The 12719-nt window shown below is 43.9% G+C and overlaps 1 protein-coding gene across 2 annotated transcripts in view; it reads left to right on the top strand.

Annotated features, from left to right (window-relative positions):
* Positions 1–12719, top strand: part of NRCAM (neuronal cell adhesion molecule) — a 216002-nt gene that overhangs the window by 157007 nt on the left and 46276 nt on the right. The window contains exons 20-26 of one of the 2 annotated variants that reach the window (XM_019543378.1): positions 2368–2565; positions 2668–2738; positions 4329–4554; positions 4841–4956; positions 7785–7989; positions 8211–8333; positions 12401–12577. In XM_019543378.1, the coding sequence (XP_019398923.1) occupies positions 2368–2565; positions 2668–2738; positions 4329–4554; positions 4841–4956; positions 7785–7989; positions 8211–8333; positions 12401–12577 (1116 nt within the window). Of the gene's footprint in view, positions 1–2367; positions 2566–2667; positions 2739–4328; positions 4555–4840; positions 4957–7784; positions 7990–8210; positions 8334–12400; positions 12587–12719 lie in introns of both variants that reach the window. The other variant, XM_019543377.1, reaches the window with a different exon arrangement.

Here is a 12719-nt window from a genome sequence, read left to right as displayed (position 1 = left end):
GCAGGAGCCCACCAGGGCTTCCCCTGGGTCCTGCTGCCCCCTAGCTCCTATCATTTTTGGCAGATAAATATTAATTTTCTAAATTTTTTAGGGGCCCTGCAGGCTGGATAGAATGGCCTCATGGGCCAGATTCTGCCCACAGGCCATATTTTGCACACCCGTGGTCTAGCTCCATTCTCTTTCAACCTTCCCTTCAGGTAGTTGAAGGCTGCTATTAAATCCTCTCTGTCTCCTCTTCTCTAGCATAAATAAGTCCAGTTCCTTCAGTCTTTCCTCATAAGTGATGTCCCCCAGCCCCCTCACCATTTTTGTTGCCCTCTGCTGGACTCTCTCCAATTTATTTACATCCTTTCTGTTGTGGGGGACTCAAAACTGAACACAGTACTCCAGATGTGGCCTTACCAGTGCTGAATAGAGGGGGATAATCACTTCCTTTGACCTACTGGCAAGACACCTACCGGTGCAGCCCAGTACGCCTTTGGCCTTCTTGGCAACAAGGGCACACTACTGGCTCATATTCAGCTTTTTGTTCACTGTAAACCCCAGGTCCTTTTTTGCAAAGCTGATGCCCAGCCAGTCAGCTCCCAGCCTGTAGTGGTGCATGGGATTGTTCCGTGCTAAGTGCAGGAATTTGCACTTCTCCTTGTTGAACCTGATGAGATTCCTTTTGGTCCAATCCTGCAATTTGTCTAGATCTGAATCCTAGCTCTACCCTCCAGCATATCTACTACTCCCCCCCTGCTTGGTGTCATCTGCAAACTTACTGAGGATGCAGGTGCACTGTATGCTGTCTTCCAGGTCTTTCATGAAGACCTTGAACAAAAATGACCCATGAGGCACTCCACTGGGTACCAGATGTCAGCTAGACATTGAGCCATTGATTACTACTCTCAGAGCCCGATGCTCCAACCAGTTTTCTATTCACTTTACAATCCATTCATCGAGTCCATACTTCCTTTGCTTGCCTGAGAGAATTTTGTGGGAGACTATCAAAAGCCTTGCTAAAATCAAGGTACATCACATCCACTGGTCTCCCCTCCACAGAGCCAGTCACTTTGTCATAGAATGCAATCAAGCAAGTCCAGCATGACTTGTCCCTGGTGAATCCATGCTGACTGTTCCTAATCACCATTTTCTCTTATTTGGACATTTCTTGTCTCAGTCCCTAGTTCCTGTGGGGCTCTGTTTCATATAGCACGTGAGGGTGGATGTTAAGGTGGCTGACTTTCTGTTTTATCAGTCTCTCTAAATGGTTAGGGCTAATACTTGAGGGCATCTTTATACCACCTGTAACAGACCAATGGGATCCTTATGGCAGTCACTCATCATCAAAATACCATTTTTCCTTTTCTCTGTGCCTGTGATATACCCCTTCCATACAGGTTTGACAGTGATAGCAGCTCTGCTGGATACCAGTAGTCAGACATTTCCTTATAAAGGGCAGTACTCACTTCCCCAAGGGGAATAGCATATGAGACCTTTTGCACTGTTTCAGTAGTGCAAAGTAGTCATAGTCTGAGCCACATACTGGCCTTTATCCCAAAATTTAACTAGAGTTATGTAAAACATTGTCAGACAACAGCTAGTCATTTGAAAGTTCACTGAATTCAGGTAACATAAAAATTAAAGACAAATATGAGGCAAAATGCTTTAGACCAGGAGTCAGCAACGTATGGTCCATGTGCCATATCTAGCCCTTGGAGCTTTGGATGTGGAGACATGATGGTTTCCATGACATGTGGCAACAGGGAGCTTTGCTTGTGGGCTGTAGCTGTGTGGAGGGGGGAATAGGACATAGTGGCCAGATCCTAGTGCTGGTCTGCCTCAGATCTGAGCTGGGTCATTCTGGCCCCCGGGTGGAAAACATTTCCACCCTTTGCTTCAGACCTTTCCTTTATCCTACACACCTATAAATGGCTCAAACCAGGCAGGTTCCATGTTCATGACAGCAGACAGGAGTCTCTCTGCCTTTTCTGTTATGCCTGAAGATTTTTATTACTATGATGTTTCTAAGGTGCTACTGCACTGATATTCGAGCACCAGAAACAGTCACAATAAAAGCATGTTAATATGATAATATACTGTATCAATAAGAATCGATAAATAATTATTTATATGCCATTAATAGGTATGCCAAATAAAAATATAAAGTGTCCTTTACATTTCTCTGCATGGGCTGATTTGAGAACCATGCTTGAGATACTGGTTTTTGTTAGGCTCTCTTATTTAATTTTGGGGAGGGGGTTGGAAGTGGGGGTTAATAAAAATGTATTACTGCCTTCAGAGAATTTCATCCACAAATTATCCTGTTGCTCTGTTGCCTGGGGAAAGATTACAGTTTTGACATAATTTAATTGTTGTTGGTAGATTTTGTCATTGAATATGAAGATGTAATGCATGAACCAGGGGTATGGCATTACCAGACGGAAGTTCCTGGAACTCAGACAACTGCACAATTAAAGCTATCGCCATATGTTAACTATTCATTTCGAGTTGTAGCTGTCAATGAGATTGGTAGAAGTCAGCCAAGCGAACCGTCTGAACAATACCTGACAAAAGCTGCAAGTAAGTAAATATTATAATTTATCAGTAATCATTTTATTCTTTAGATGGCTTTGAATTATCCAGAATTCAAAGAATATTCATATGGAAATATTTAACTTCTAGACCCAGATGAAAATCCTTCTGGCATTCAAGGGATTGGCTCGGAACCTGATAACTTGGTGATTACCTGGGAGGTAAGGTTTTTAGCCTCTAAGTACCATTGTCTAGAGATGTAACAATGAATAAACTAAATAAAGCCATGGTTGGAGTGTATTTGAGATGAAACAGAAATCTGTTATGTTGTCCAGGCTTTTGCTGCTTGTGATGTGGATCAGGTACAGACATTCAATTTCTACTAGGAAAATCACCACAAGGGTACAGGCTTGGGAGCAGGACTCGAGGACCCTGGTTCCAGTCACCAACTGTTAAATCACCACCCCACCATTCTGCTGGGTAACAGGGAAGCCAGGTGGAGTCAGGCGCAGGACCCATGCTGACAAGGTTTTTCCCAAGTTCTGCTTCCAGCTGCTGGATTATTAATTGCAACCCTACTGCACTGCTCAGGACCAGCTTGGAAAATTGTGGGGTGAGGCAGGCTGCTATGCCTTTGCCACAGTGTCTGAATTCCCACATATGCACACCCTCCCTGCAATCCTTCAGAGCAGCCCAGAGGTGTGCAAGGATCAAGGACCATTCTCCTTCTGGGGAGAACTGGGAGGGTTTCCACCTTAAGAGAATGCCTCACTCCTGCCAGTGAGTTGAATGGTGGGATGGAAGAGCATTTTCCCAGGGTGAGTGCCCTCCCAGGGCTGTATGTACTGCTGCTTTTCAGTAACTAGCAAATGGCAGTTGACAGCCCATCCCTTTCCCAGGCAGGGGAACAGGCAGGCTGTCAATTAGCAAGGTCCCCTAAGGGCAGGGGTGGCAGGAGCAGCTCTATAGTGATTCCTAGCTGGAGCTTGTCTGTGAAACTCTTGAACCTTGGGGCTGAGGGAATGTCTGTCCAGCTCCTCAGCTATTTTTCTACCAGAAGAAATTTCTTCCAGTAGAAATGAATGTCTGTATGCAGCTGTAGCAGGGGGCGGGGAATGAGAATAAACTGTCACAATGAGAGAGATTTTGGAGGGACCATGGTTGATTATTAGTTTCTCTATCATACTATTGACTTATTAACTTATTATGTCCGAAGTGTTTACATGCATTATTGTAAGATTTAAATATGTATGTATTGGTCTGGATCTACTAGGGTCATAATTTTCAAATAGGTTCAGATTTAAATCATAACACTTCATTTAGCTTTATTATAAACAAATGATCACTATGCCTTCTGCTCATGGCATCATATTACCATCATTCTTGTGACAGGAATTCTTGTTCTGTTGCAAAACTCAGATCCCTAACAGTGCTATTTTGTAAAATCAGCTTCCCATCAGCTTTTTATAATAGCTTTCTTCAGCTTCAAATAAGTACTGTCATCAAGAATGCAGGAGCACTGTTAAATTTTCTGACTAAAAAAATTGGTGTTAGGCTCTCTGCTTTTCAAAATATGGAACATTGCATCTGTTTGATAAACTAGTGACTCACATAAGCTTAAATGAAATAGAAGTCTACCTTGGAAATTTCAGTAGTGTAACACTGGCATAAAACTGAGTAAATGCAGTGGTAAATTACATTGCCTTTTCATTACAGATCCAGAGGTTTCTTATGACCCTGGATCTATCTTCTTTACAAGTGTTGTAGAACAATTTTGAAATACTAACTTTCTTTCTTTTTTTTAATTTTAGCCTTTAAAAGGTTTTCAGTCCAATGGACCAGGGCTCCAATACAAAGTCAGTTGGCGTCAGAAAGATGCTGATGATGAGTGGACTTCTGTTATTGTTGCAAATGTTTCTAAATATATTGTGTCTGGTACACCAACCTTTGTTCCATATGAGATAAAAGTACAGTCTTTAAATGATCTGGGATATGCGCCAGAGCCATCAGAGGTGATTGGACATTCTGGAGAAGACTGTAAGTTTCATAGATTAACACTGTGTATTAATTAAAAAGCTCAAATACCAAGTCTCAGTAGAATTTAAACATCATTAAAAATGTGTGGGTTAGAGGAGAATTTTTCTTGTTTCTGTACTAAGCATAGATTGATCAGTCCATACCTCCTGAAAATAGTAAAAGCCTTCATCTACCTTGGTAGTCTTGAAGCCCCCTTTTGACATGAAGTTGTCAAATTAAGTAGATCTCAAAGTGCGACTTGTATCCTCTAATTCTGACCAGGGTTTTGTTGCATCTCTCCCCACAGTACCAATGGTTGCTCCCAACAATGTGCAGGTCCATGTTATTAACAGCACACTAGCAAAGGTGCATTGGGACCCAGTTCCCCTAAAAACAGTCCGAGGGCACCTTCAAGGATACAGAGTAAGTAATTACAGAAGCTATTTTAACCCTCCTTTTTATAAGTAAAATGCTATTGAAGTAGGTGTCTGGTTGTGAAAAGCAACTGATGTAGTAAAAAAGTTGTTTCTCAACACCACCATAAGTGGTGAGGGTGACCAATAGACAGAGTATACTTGATAACAGCAACAGTATAGTTAATATGTGGCACTGGAGCTGAGCTGATTAATAATTCTGAGAACAGGGTATATCAGACTAGGTTACACACCACACTAACACAGTCATACTGTTTCCACTATACCAGCGGTAGGCTACCCCGAGCACAGGTCCCAGTGTGTGGTGCACAGAGGCATTTTGTTTGGCATGCACACCTTGGGGAAGGGGCTGGAGCTGCACTGCCACAACAAGGATCCCCTGCTGTCTGTCCCTAGTATGCCAACATCTTACATGTCGAGGTGTTTTTGGCACTGCCCAAAAATGTTTCTGCCCCCTGCACTATGTTATTCCTTTTTATTTATTTATTATTGCAATTTGTATGGCTCGTTCCAGCAAAGTCTCAGGGTAGCTTGTGGTAAGAAAATAGAATAACTTTTAAAACAGGAGAGCAACAAGAGAAAAGTAAGCAACAAAAGAAGAAAACAACTTAAAAGGGTACTAGAATATGAATATAAAACAGTGACCCATCAAGCAATATTGTTGCTTGGATTTATTTGCCTAGTGCCTGCCCAGATAGGAAGTTCTCAGAGCACTTCTGAAAGATGCCAGGGCTCAGACTTGCAAGAGGATCCTTGAGAGGGAGGGAGTTCCAGATCTGGGGAGCACTGGCAAGAATGACCGCCCACATTTTTTTGCCATGCAGACTTGATGGTACTTGCAGGAGGTTGCTCTTGGCTGGCCTCAGGGAATGCAGTGTGGTAAAAGAAAGAAAGTAAGAAAGAAGGTGTTCTCTCTCTTTGTACAGTGATACAAGTTAACTACATGACTGTAATTTTAATTCTGGAGGAAATGGGGTTAAAGGTTAAGGTTGCCATGATTGTTTTTTTCTATACTTTTTTTCATCAAAGGAGCATGCAGAAGTAACTGTTACTTTGTAACATTTTATTCTGGTGCATAACAGTTGCATCTGACTACTGCACCCATAACTATTTCACAGATACAGAATGTACAGACTGTATTTCAAATGTCATAGTTATTTTTATAATTCTCAAAGCAAATTCATGATCTTTTATCAAAAATATTAATACCATACTAGTACCAAATTCAAGTGTCCTATAATAATGTCATCATGGATTTCAAAGCCTGGGGTTAGCTAAAGTGTATTATCATGTTAGGGATGTATACATGAGTTGCTGGGGAGATTGGGAACAAGTGTCACAAGACTGAAAGCCAGTCAGTAAAGCAAGCTGTAGTCTAAATAAGACTACAGAGGTCATCCTCAAACACCTGCACGTGGGTAAGGCAGACATAACTCTTAATATGCTTGGGAGCTCTTAATAATTTTGGTTTTAAAAAGGTACTGAAAAAAGCATTAAAAGCATTTTGATTGACATTGCTGCTCTTCTTTTGCTTTAATATATTTTCCTGATTTATTTCCTTATTTTTCAACCATTTTTCAGCACAAGGATGCTGATACATGTGATGCTGTGGATGCTTTAATTAGAGCAGCTCTTGTAGCCACTCTAATTAAAGTGCCCCCTCCACCTGCCTCCTGGAGTATGTGTACACTGCCTCCATAGCACCTCTAGGAGCACCATTGAAGTGCACATCTTGCAAACAAATTCCTCAGTGCATCCCAAAACCTGGCAATTAGGCAGTATGGCTGGTTTATCATAGCTGGGAGCACTCATCCAGAGCTATGCGCAGGCTTTGTCTCAGGTGTAGTGCATGGCTTGTGCTCAGGCTCTATTCAAGACTTAATTCACTCAGGTTTTGAGGTGTGCTGATCAGAAACATGTGCGCAGACAGGGTGTGCTTCTCAGAAGGTCAGACATACCCTAACAGTCTAACCTTGTGCAGTAATACAATCTTGGTATATAACCACTGCAGCTGTAAAGATAGATGGCACAATGCAATTAGACTGGCAAGCATTCATAAGCCAGAAGGCATAAACTGACAGGAAGACAAGACCATGTCAGAGTTCAGAGAAAATATTTGTTTGTTTGTTTGTTTGTTTGTTTGCTTGCTTAAGAAATTATTTATGTCTAGCATTACCTTCAGAGACGTTTCATCAGCCAACCTGATCTTAAACTAAGATGCAGACAAGCAGATTCCTTCACCTGTGTGGCGCTTGCTGTAGGGTTGACATCCAGGTCTCCTTTCATGATCTGTCAACCATTTCAGCTTAATACAATTCCTTATTTCCTTCATGAACAAACATCTCTGTGAGCATGGGTGACTGGTGCCTCCTGAGTCTGAGGGGGAACCAGTGGGTCATGACTGGGGGGTCCCCCAGTGGCCAGTTGCCAAGCGTGCCAGTGCTGGTACTTCCGCTGCCAACGTGCCACCAGGGGAGCCAATTTCGGGGGGGGGGGGGCACTAGCACTCTCTATGCCCCCCTACCAGCTAGAGTGCTCACTGTCAGGGAGGACATGTGCTTTCTCATGCCCCCAGATGCATTGCCTGTATCTGTGAGATTTATTCGTTGTAGTCTGGTCATTGATCTATTTCTGGAACAGTGTAACTTTGAGCTGCTGCTTGAATGGGGCTCATTGCCAAGTCCCACAGTTCAGCCATAAATAACTATATTTTTAGTTGTATCAGGGTATTCATGAAAGGTCTGAACAATCCCAGGTTACACTACAAGAATACTGCAATGGTCCCTTGTTAATATTTTTGTTTGTTTTTACACTTAGATTTACTATTGGAAAGTGCAGAGTTTATCTCAAAGAAGTAGACGCCACGTGGAAAAAAAGATCCTGACCTTCAATGGAAACAGAACGCATGGAATGTTGCCAGGACTGGAGCCTTACAGCTCTTACAGGCTGAATGTAAGAGTTGTTAATGGTAAAGGGGAAGGACCAGCAAGCCCTGACAAAATATTTAAGACGCCTGAAGGAGGTATGAAACCCAAGGAATTAAACTAAACTTGTTATATTTTTAAAATGACACATTCTGGGCTTGTTTTTATATTTAGGGATTTTTATAGCCGTGATTATTAAACATTATGTTTTTGTGTTGAAAACTGAAAGTAAGTGGAAGGTCAATACAGAACATATGCCACAGTAGGATGAGACATATCTGTGAAATCCACTTTAATTTACATACATTCTTTTTACAAGTTCCCAGTGCACCTTCGTTTCTGAAGATCATTGATCCAATGCTGGACTCTCTCACTTTGGAATGGGGTTTACCCACTTACCCGAATGGCATTTTGACAGCATATATACTGAAGTTTCAGCCAAGTAAGTAAAACATTGTAAAAGCAAAATCTCTTACCCCAAAGCCTGCTCCCATTTGGAGATTTTAATCTCCTTCACTACGGTTATGAAATTTGCAGGTGGATAAGTTGTGTTTTGTTGTTTTGGTTTGTTTGGTTTTTTTATTTTCTATGCCATGGGGTTCAGGGCATGCCAGGGGGTTCAGGGCACAATGCAGCCCAGCGGCTGCGGGCAGGTGGCATCTGCTGCTCCTGGGGCTGCAGCAGAGGTGGCACCAGGCTCTTCCTGGTGCTCGGTGGCAGTGCTGGGAGGGCAGGTTGAGTTATGTTGGGCTGGTGGAGCTGCTCGGAGTGCAGCCCTGGCCCTCGCCGCCTCCCACCGCTGGGCTGTGCTCTGAGTGGCTCTGCCAGGCCCACAGAGCTGAGCCTGGCGGTGGGAGGCAAGGGAGAGCCACTGACCAGGACTGTGCTTGGAGCCAGGGCTGCACTCCAAGTGGCTCTGCCACTGGCTCTCTGCCACCTCCTACCATCTCCCGCTGCCAGGCTCAGCTCCGTGGGCTGTGGAGCCTCCAGCTGCCAGGCTGTGCTCACCAGGGCTGCTCTTGGAGCCAGAGCTGTGCTCCATGCAACTTCGCCAGCCCCGTGGAGCTCAGCCTGGCAGTGGGCAGCAGTGGGAGAGCCAGTGGTGGAGCCACTTGGAGCGCAGCCCTGGCAAGCACACCTGGGCAGCATGAGGCTCTGCAGCCCCACAGACCTGAGCCTGGCAATGGGAGGCGATTGCGAGCCACTGGCTAGGCTAGAGCCACTACCTCCTGCCACCAGGCTCAGCTCCATGGGACTGCGGAGCTTCCTGCTGCCAGGCTGTGCTCGTGAGGGCTGCACGCAGAGCCATGGCTGCACTTGGAGCTGCAGCCAGGCTGAGCTCCATGGCACTGGCAGAGCCAGTCGGAGTACAGCGCTGGCTCTCCCCTGCCACCAGGCTGCACTCTGAGCAGCTCTGCCAGCCCCACAGAGCTGAGGGGCAGGAGGCAGTGGGTGGCAGGGGAGAGTCGCTAGCCAGGGCTGCACTCCGAGCGGCTCCGCCACTGGTTCTCCTGCCTCTGGGCTGAGCTCCATAGGGAAGACCCCGGCACAGCCCCCCAGACCACAGCCCTCCCATTGCAGTTGGCACCAGTGGTCCCCTGGGAAGAGCTGGAGGAAGCAATCAGAGAGCTGGGGGAAAGATCGGGGACCTGAGGAATCCAGCCAGGAACTGGGGGAATGTTCTGGGACCTGAACATTCCCCCAGCTCCCTGTTCAATTCCCCAGCCCTCTGATCACTTCCCCCAGCTCTCTGATTGCTTCCCCAGCTCTTCCCAAGGGGCACAGGCCCCTGGATCTGAAGTTTCAGCAGCAGCCTGCTCAAACCCTGTGTGGAAAGCAGGGGCCTGCCCCGCCCCAGGATGAGCTCGGGAAAAAATGATCAGAGAGCTGGGGAATTGAACAGGGAGCTATATGTCAATGTCGGAGAGCAGTCCCCGCCTCTTTCCCCTCCCTCTCCTTAGTTTCTGTTCAGCTGCAGCAAGCCCAGCTTTGAAACTCGAAACATTTTGAAACTTTCAAAACATTTTGAGTGCCGTCATTTCATTTCAAGGCCATTTCGAAGCCTTTTGTTTTGTTTTGATCTCACTGTTTCAAGCTTGAAATGTGTTGAAACAGCTTTGAAATGAAACACCCCTCGAAATTTCGCACAGCCCTACTTATCTGGTAATTAAGTGCCATGCTGCTCAGACTAGGGCTTTATTCCATGCACAAAAACTTACTGTTAGGTACCTAATGGGCTTTGTAACCACTCAGACAGGGGCTTTTAGGTTTGTACACCCAACTTCTAAGTTCCATTTTAGGCAACTGAAGTACTTCTCTAGATCTTGCCTTATGTTTTTTGGGGAAGAGCTGTTTTTAATGTTTTTGTATACAACAGCAGCACAGTATGACCATTGGTTTGGACTATATGATATGGATATTGATTTGGATTCTGGGACAGTAGCAAAACTGTCATATTGTTAGGCTTAATAGAGGTTACGTTTAAAAGTTTATCATGTGAGGGAGTAGGCGGGCCACACATTCATTCAGTTAATAATGTAATAAAACAGGGAATAAGCCACAAAGTTAGCACACGAAAATATGTAATAAAATTGTGGCTACTTCCCTTCATGCCATAAATTTAACATGGTTTAGTGCCAATCAGCTGACTAGCACTTCCAACCTGGGGAACATAACAGAGCTTTGAAGGTCTTGGATGTACTTCCAAGGCTGGGAGCATCAGTCAACTGATCAAGGCTCCTGGTTGCAGGAGGGCATGGAGCCCATGCCAGGAACCCAGCTTGCTACTTGACAGTATAAGCACCTGTGACATGACAGGAGGCACAGTTGTTGGGGTCTTGGATCAGATCCCATCACATGTTTAACTTGTCTGTCAGTGGCCTTCCTCTAATAAAAATACTTGTGCAGTTTGCTTTTATCATGAAAAGGTCTGAAATGTAGCATTTTATCAAGTTGTGGGGAGTAGTAAATACGCTGGAGTGTAGGGCTAGGATTCAGAGTGACCTAGACAAATTGGAGGATTGGACTAAAAGAAATCTTACAAGGTCCAATAAGGACAAGTGCAAGGTGCTGCACTTAGGATGGAACAATCCCATGCACCAGTACAGGCTGGGGGTCTACTGGCTAAGCAGCAGCTCTGCAGAAAAGGACTTGGGGGTTACAGTGGTAAATAGGCCAAATATGAGCCAACAATGTGCCCTTGTTGCCAAGAAGGCTAACAGCATACTGGGCTGCATTGGTAGGCGTGTTGCCAACAGATCAAGGGAAGTGATTTTTCCCTTCTACTCAGCAGTGGTGAGGCCACATCTGGAGTACTGTGTCTAGTTTTGCGCCCCCCCCCCCCCAAAGGATGTGGACAAATTGGAGAGAGTCCAGTGGATGGCAACAAAAATGGTTAGGGGGGCTGGGGCACATGAGGCTGAGGGAACTGGGCTTATTTAGTCTAGAGAAGAGGAGACTGAGGTGGGGATTTAATAGCAGCCTACAACTACCTGAAGGGTGGTTCCAAAGACGATGGAGCTGGACTGTTCACAGTGATGGCAGAAGACAGAACAAGGACCAGGGGTTTCAAGTTGAAGCGAGAGAAGTTTAGATTATATATTAGGAAACACTTTCTCAATAGAAGGGTAGTAAAACATTAGAACAGGTTACCCAGAGAAGTTGCGGGAGCTCCATGCTTGGAGGTTTTCAAAACCTGGCTAGATAAAGCTTTTGCTGGGACGATCTAGTTGAGTATGGTCCTGCTTTGAGCAAGGCGTTGGACTAAATGAGATCCTGAGGTCCCTTCTAACCCTAATTTTCTATGAATCTATGATTTATTATATAGGTGGACTCCAAAATTCTTTTTAAAGTTTATTAACATTTACACAGAACATGTTGCTTTCTTTTAATTTACTGCTAGAGAAATATTTATTTGCTTTGTAATCAACAGTAACAACTGTGCAACAGAATGCCATGTTGTCACAAAACAGTTGAGGAATAAAAAATGCAGAGGACTTTGCCCAAGTGGCATCGACAGACAGAATATAACCTTGCCAAAATGTTCCTGACTGTGGCATGCAAATAGCCTGGAGCTCTGTTGCATACATTGTCTGAAAGATTAAGCTCCTAGGGATCAGCTAAATTATTTAGTTCAAAGGAAAGACTGATTCAGGTGGTGAAACATTCCCTCACTTTCACCCAGTAAGCATAAGGAGCTGTGACTGCAAATGCCATTTGCAAGTTAGTGATTAATTTTTAGCAGCTTCATAGAAGTGTTTTAGGGCAAACTTAAGCTCTTCAGAAAATATCTCCAAGATACATATTTGCATCTTCATGTAACAAAATAGCTTTGTTCTTGTATTACTTATGGAAATGTCATTTTCATAATCAGAGCCTGAACAGGGAAATCTGAAAAGATATTCAGTATCCTCATAAACCATTTTAACACAACTTTAACAAAGACATTATTCTTAATTAGATGTTCAAGATAAACTGTACTAATGCTTTATGCTTTTCTTACAATGACAGTTAACAGCACACATGAATTAGGCCCTTTGGTAGAGATCAGAATTCCTGCCAACGAGACCAGCTTGATATTAAGAAATTTAAATTACAGCACTCGATACAAGTTTTACTTTTATGCACAAACATCGGTTGGATCTGGAAATCAAATAACTGAGGAAGCAGTAACAATTATGGATGAAGGTAAGATGGGTATGTATAAAGAAAGTCTATTAAAATTTTATAGAATTCCAGACTTTCATTCAAAATGTTAATATTTTTCCTTCTCTCAAGGAAACAATCTATATAAAAATTATTGAATGATTTCCTAACTTGAGTATATGGT

The sequence above is a fragment of the Crocodylus porosus genome, unplaced genomic scaffold (genome assembly GCF_001723895.1).
Source record: "Crocodylus porosus isolate Cpor-Errol unplaced genomic scaffold, CroPor_comp1, whole genome shotgun sequence".
In the NCBI taxonomy this organism is placed as follows: Eukaryota; Metazoa; Chordata; order Crocodylia; family Crocodylidae; genus Crocodylus; species Crocodylus porosus.
The sequence above is the reverse complement of the archived record's forward strand: the minus strand, read 5'-3'. Positions and strand labels throughout refer to the sequence as shown.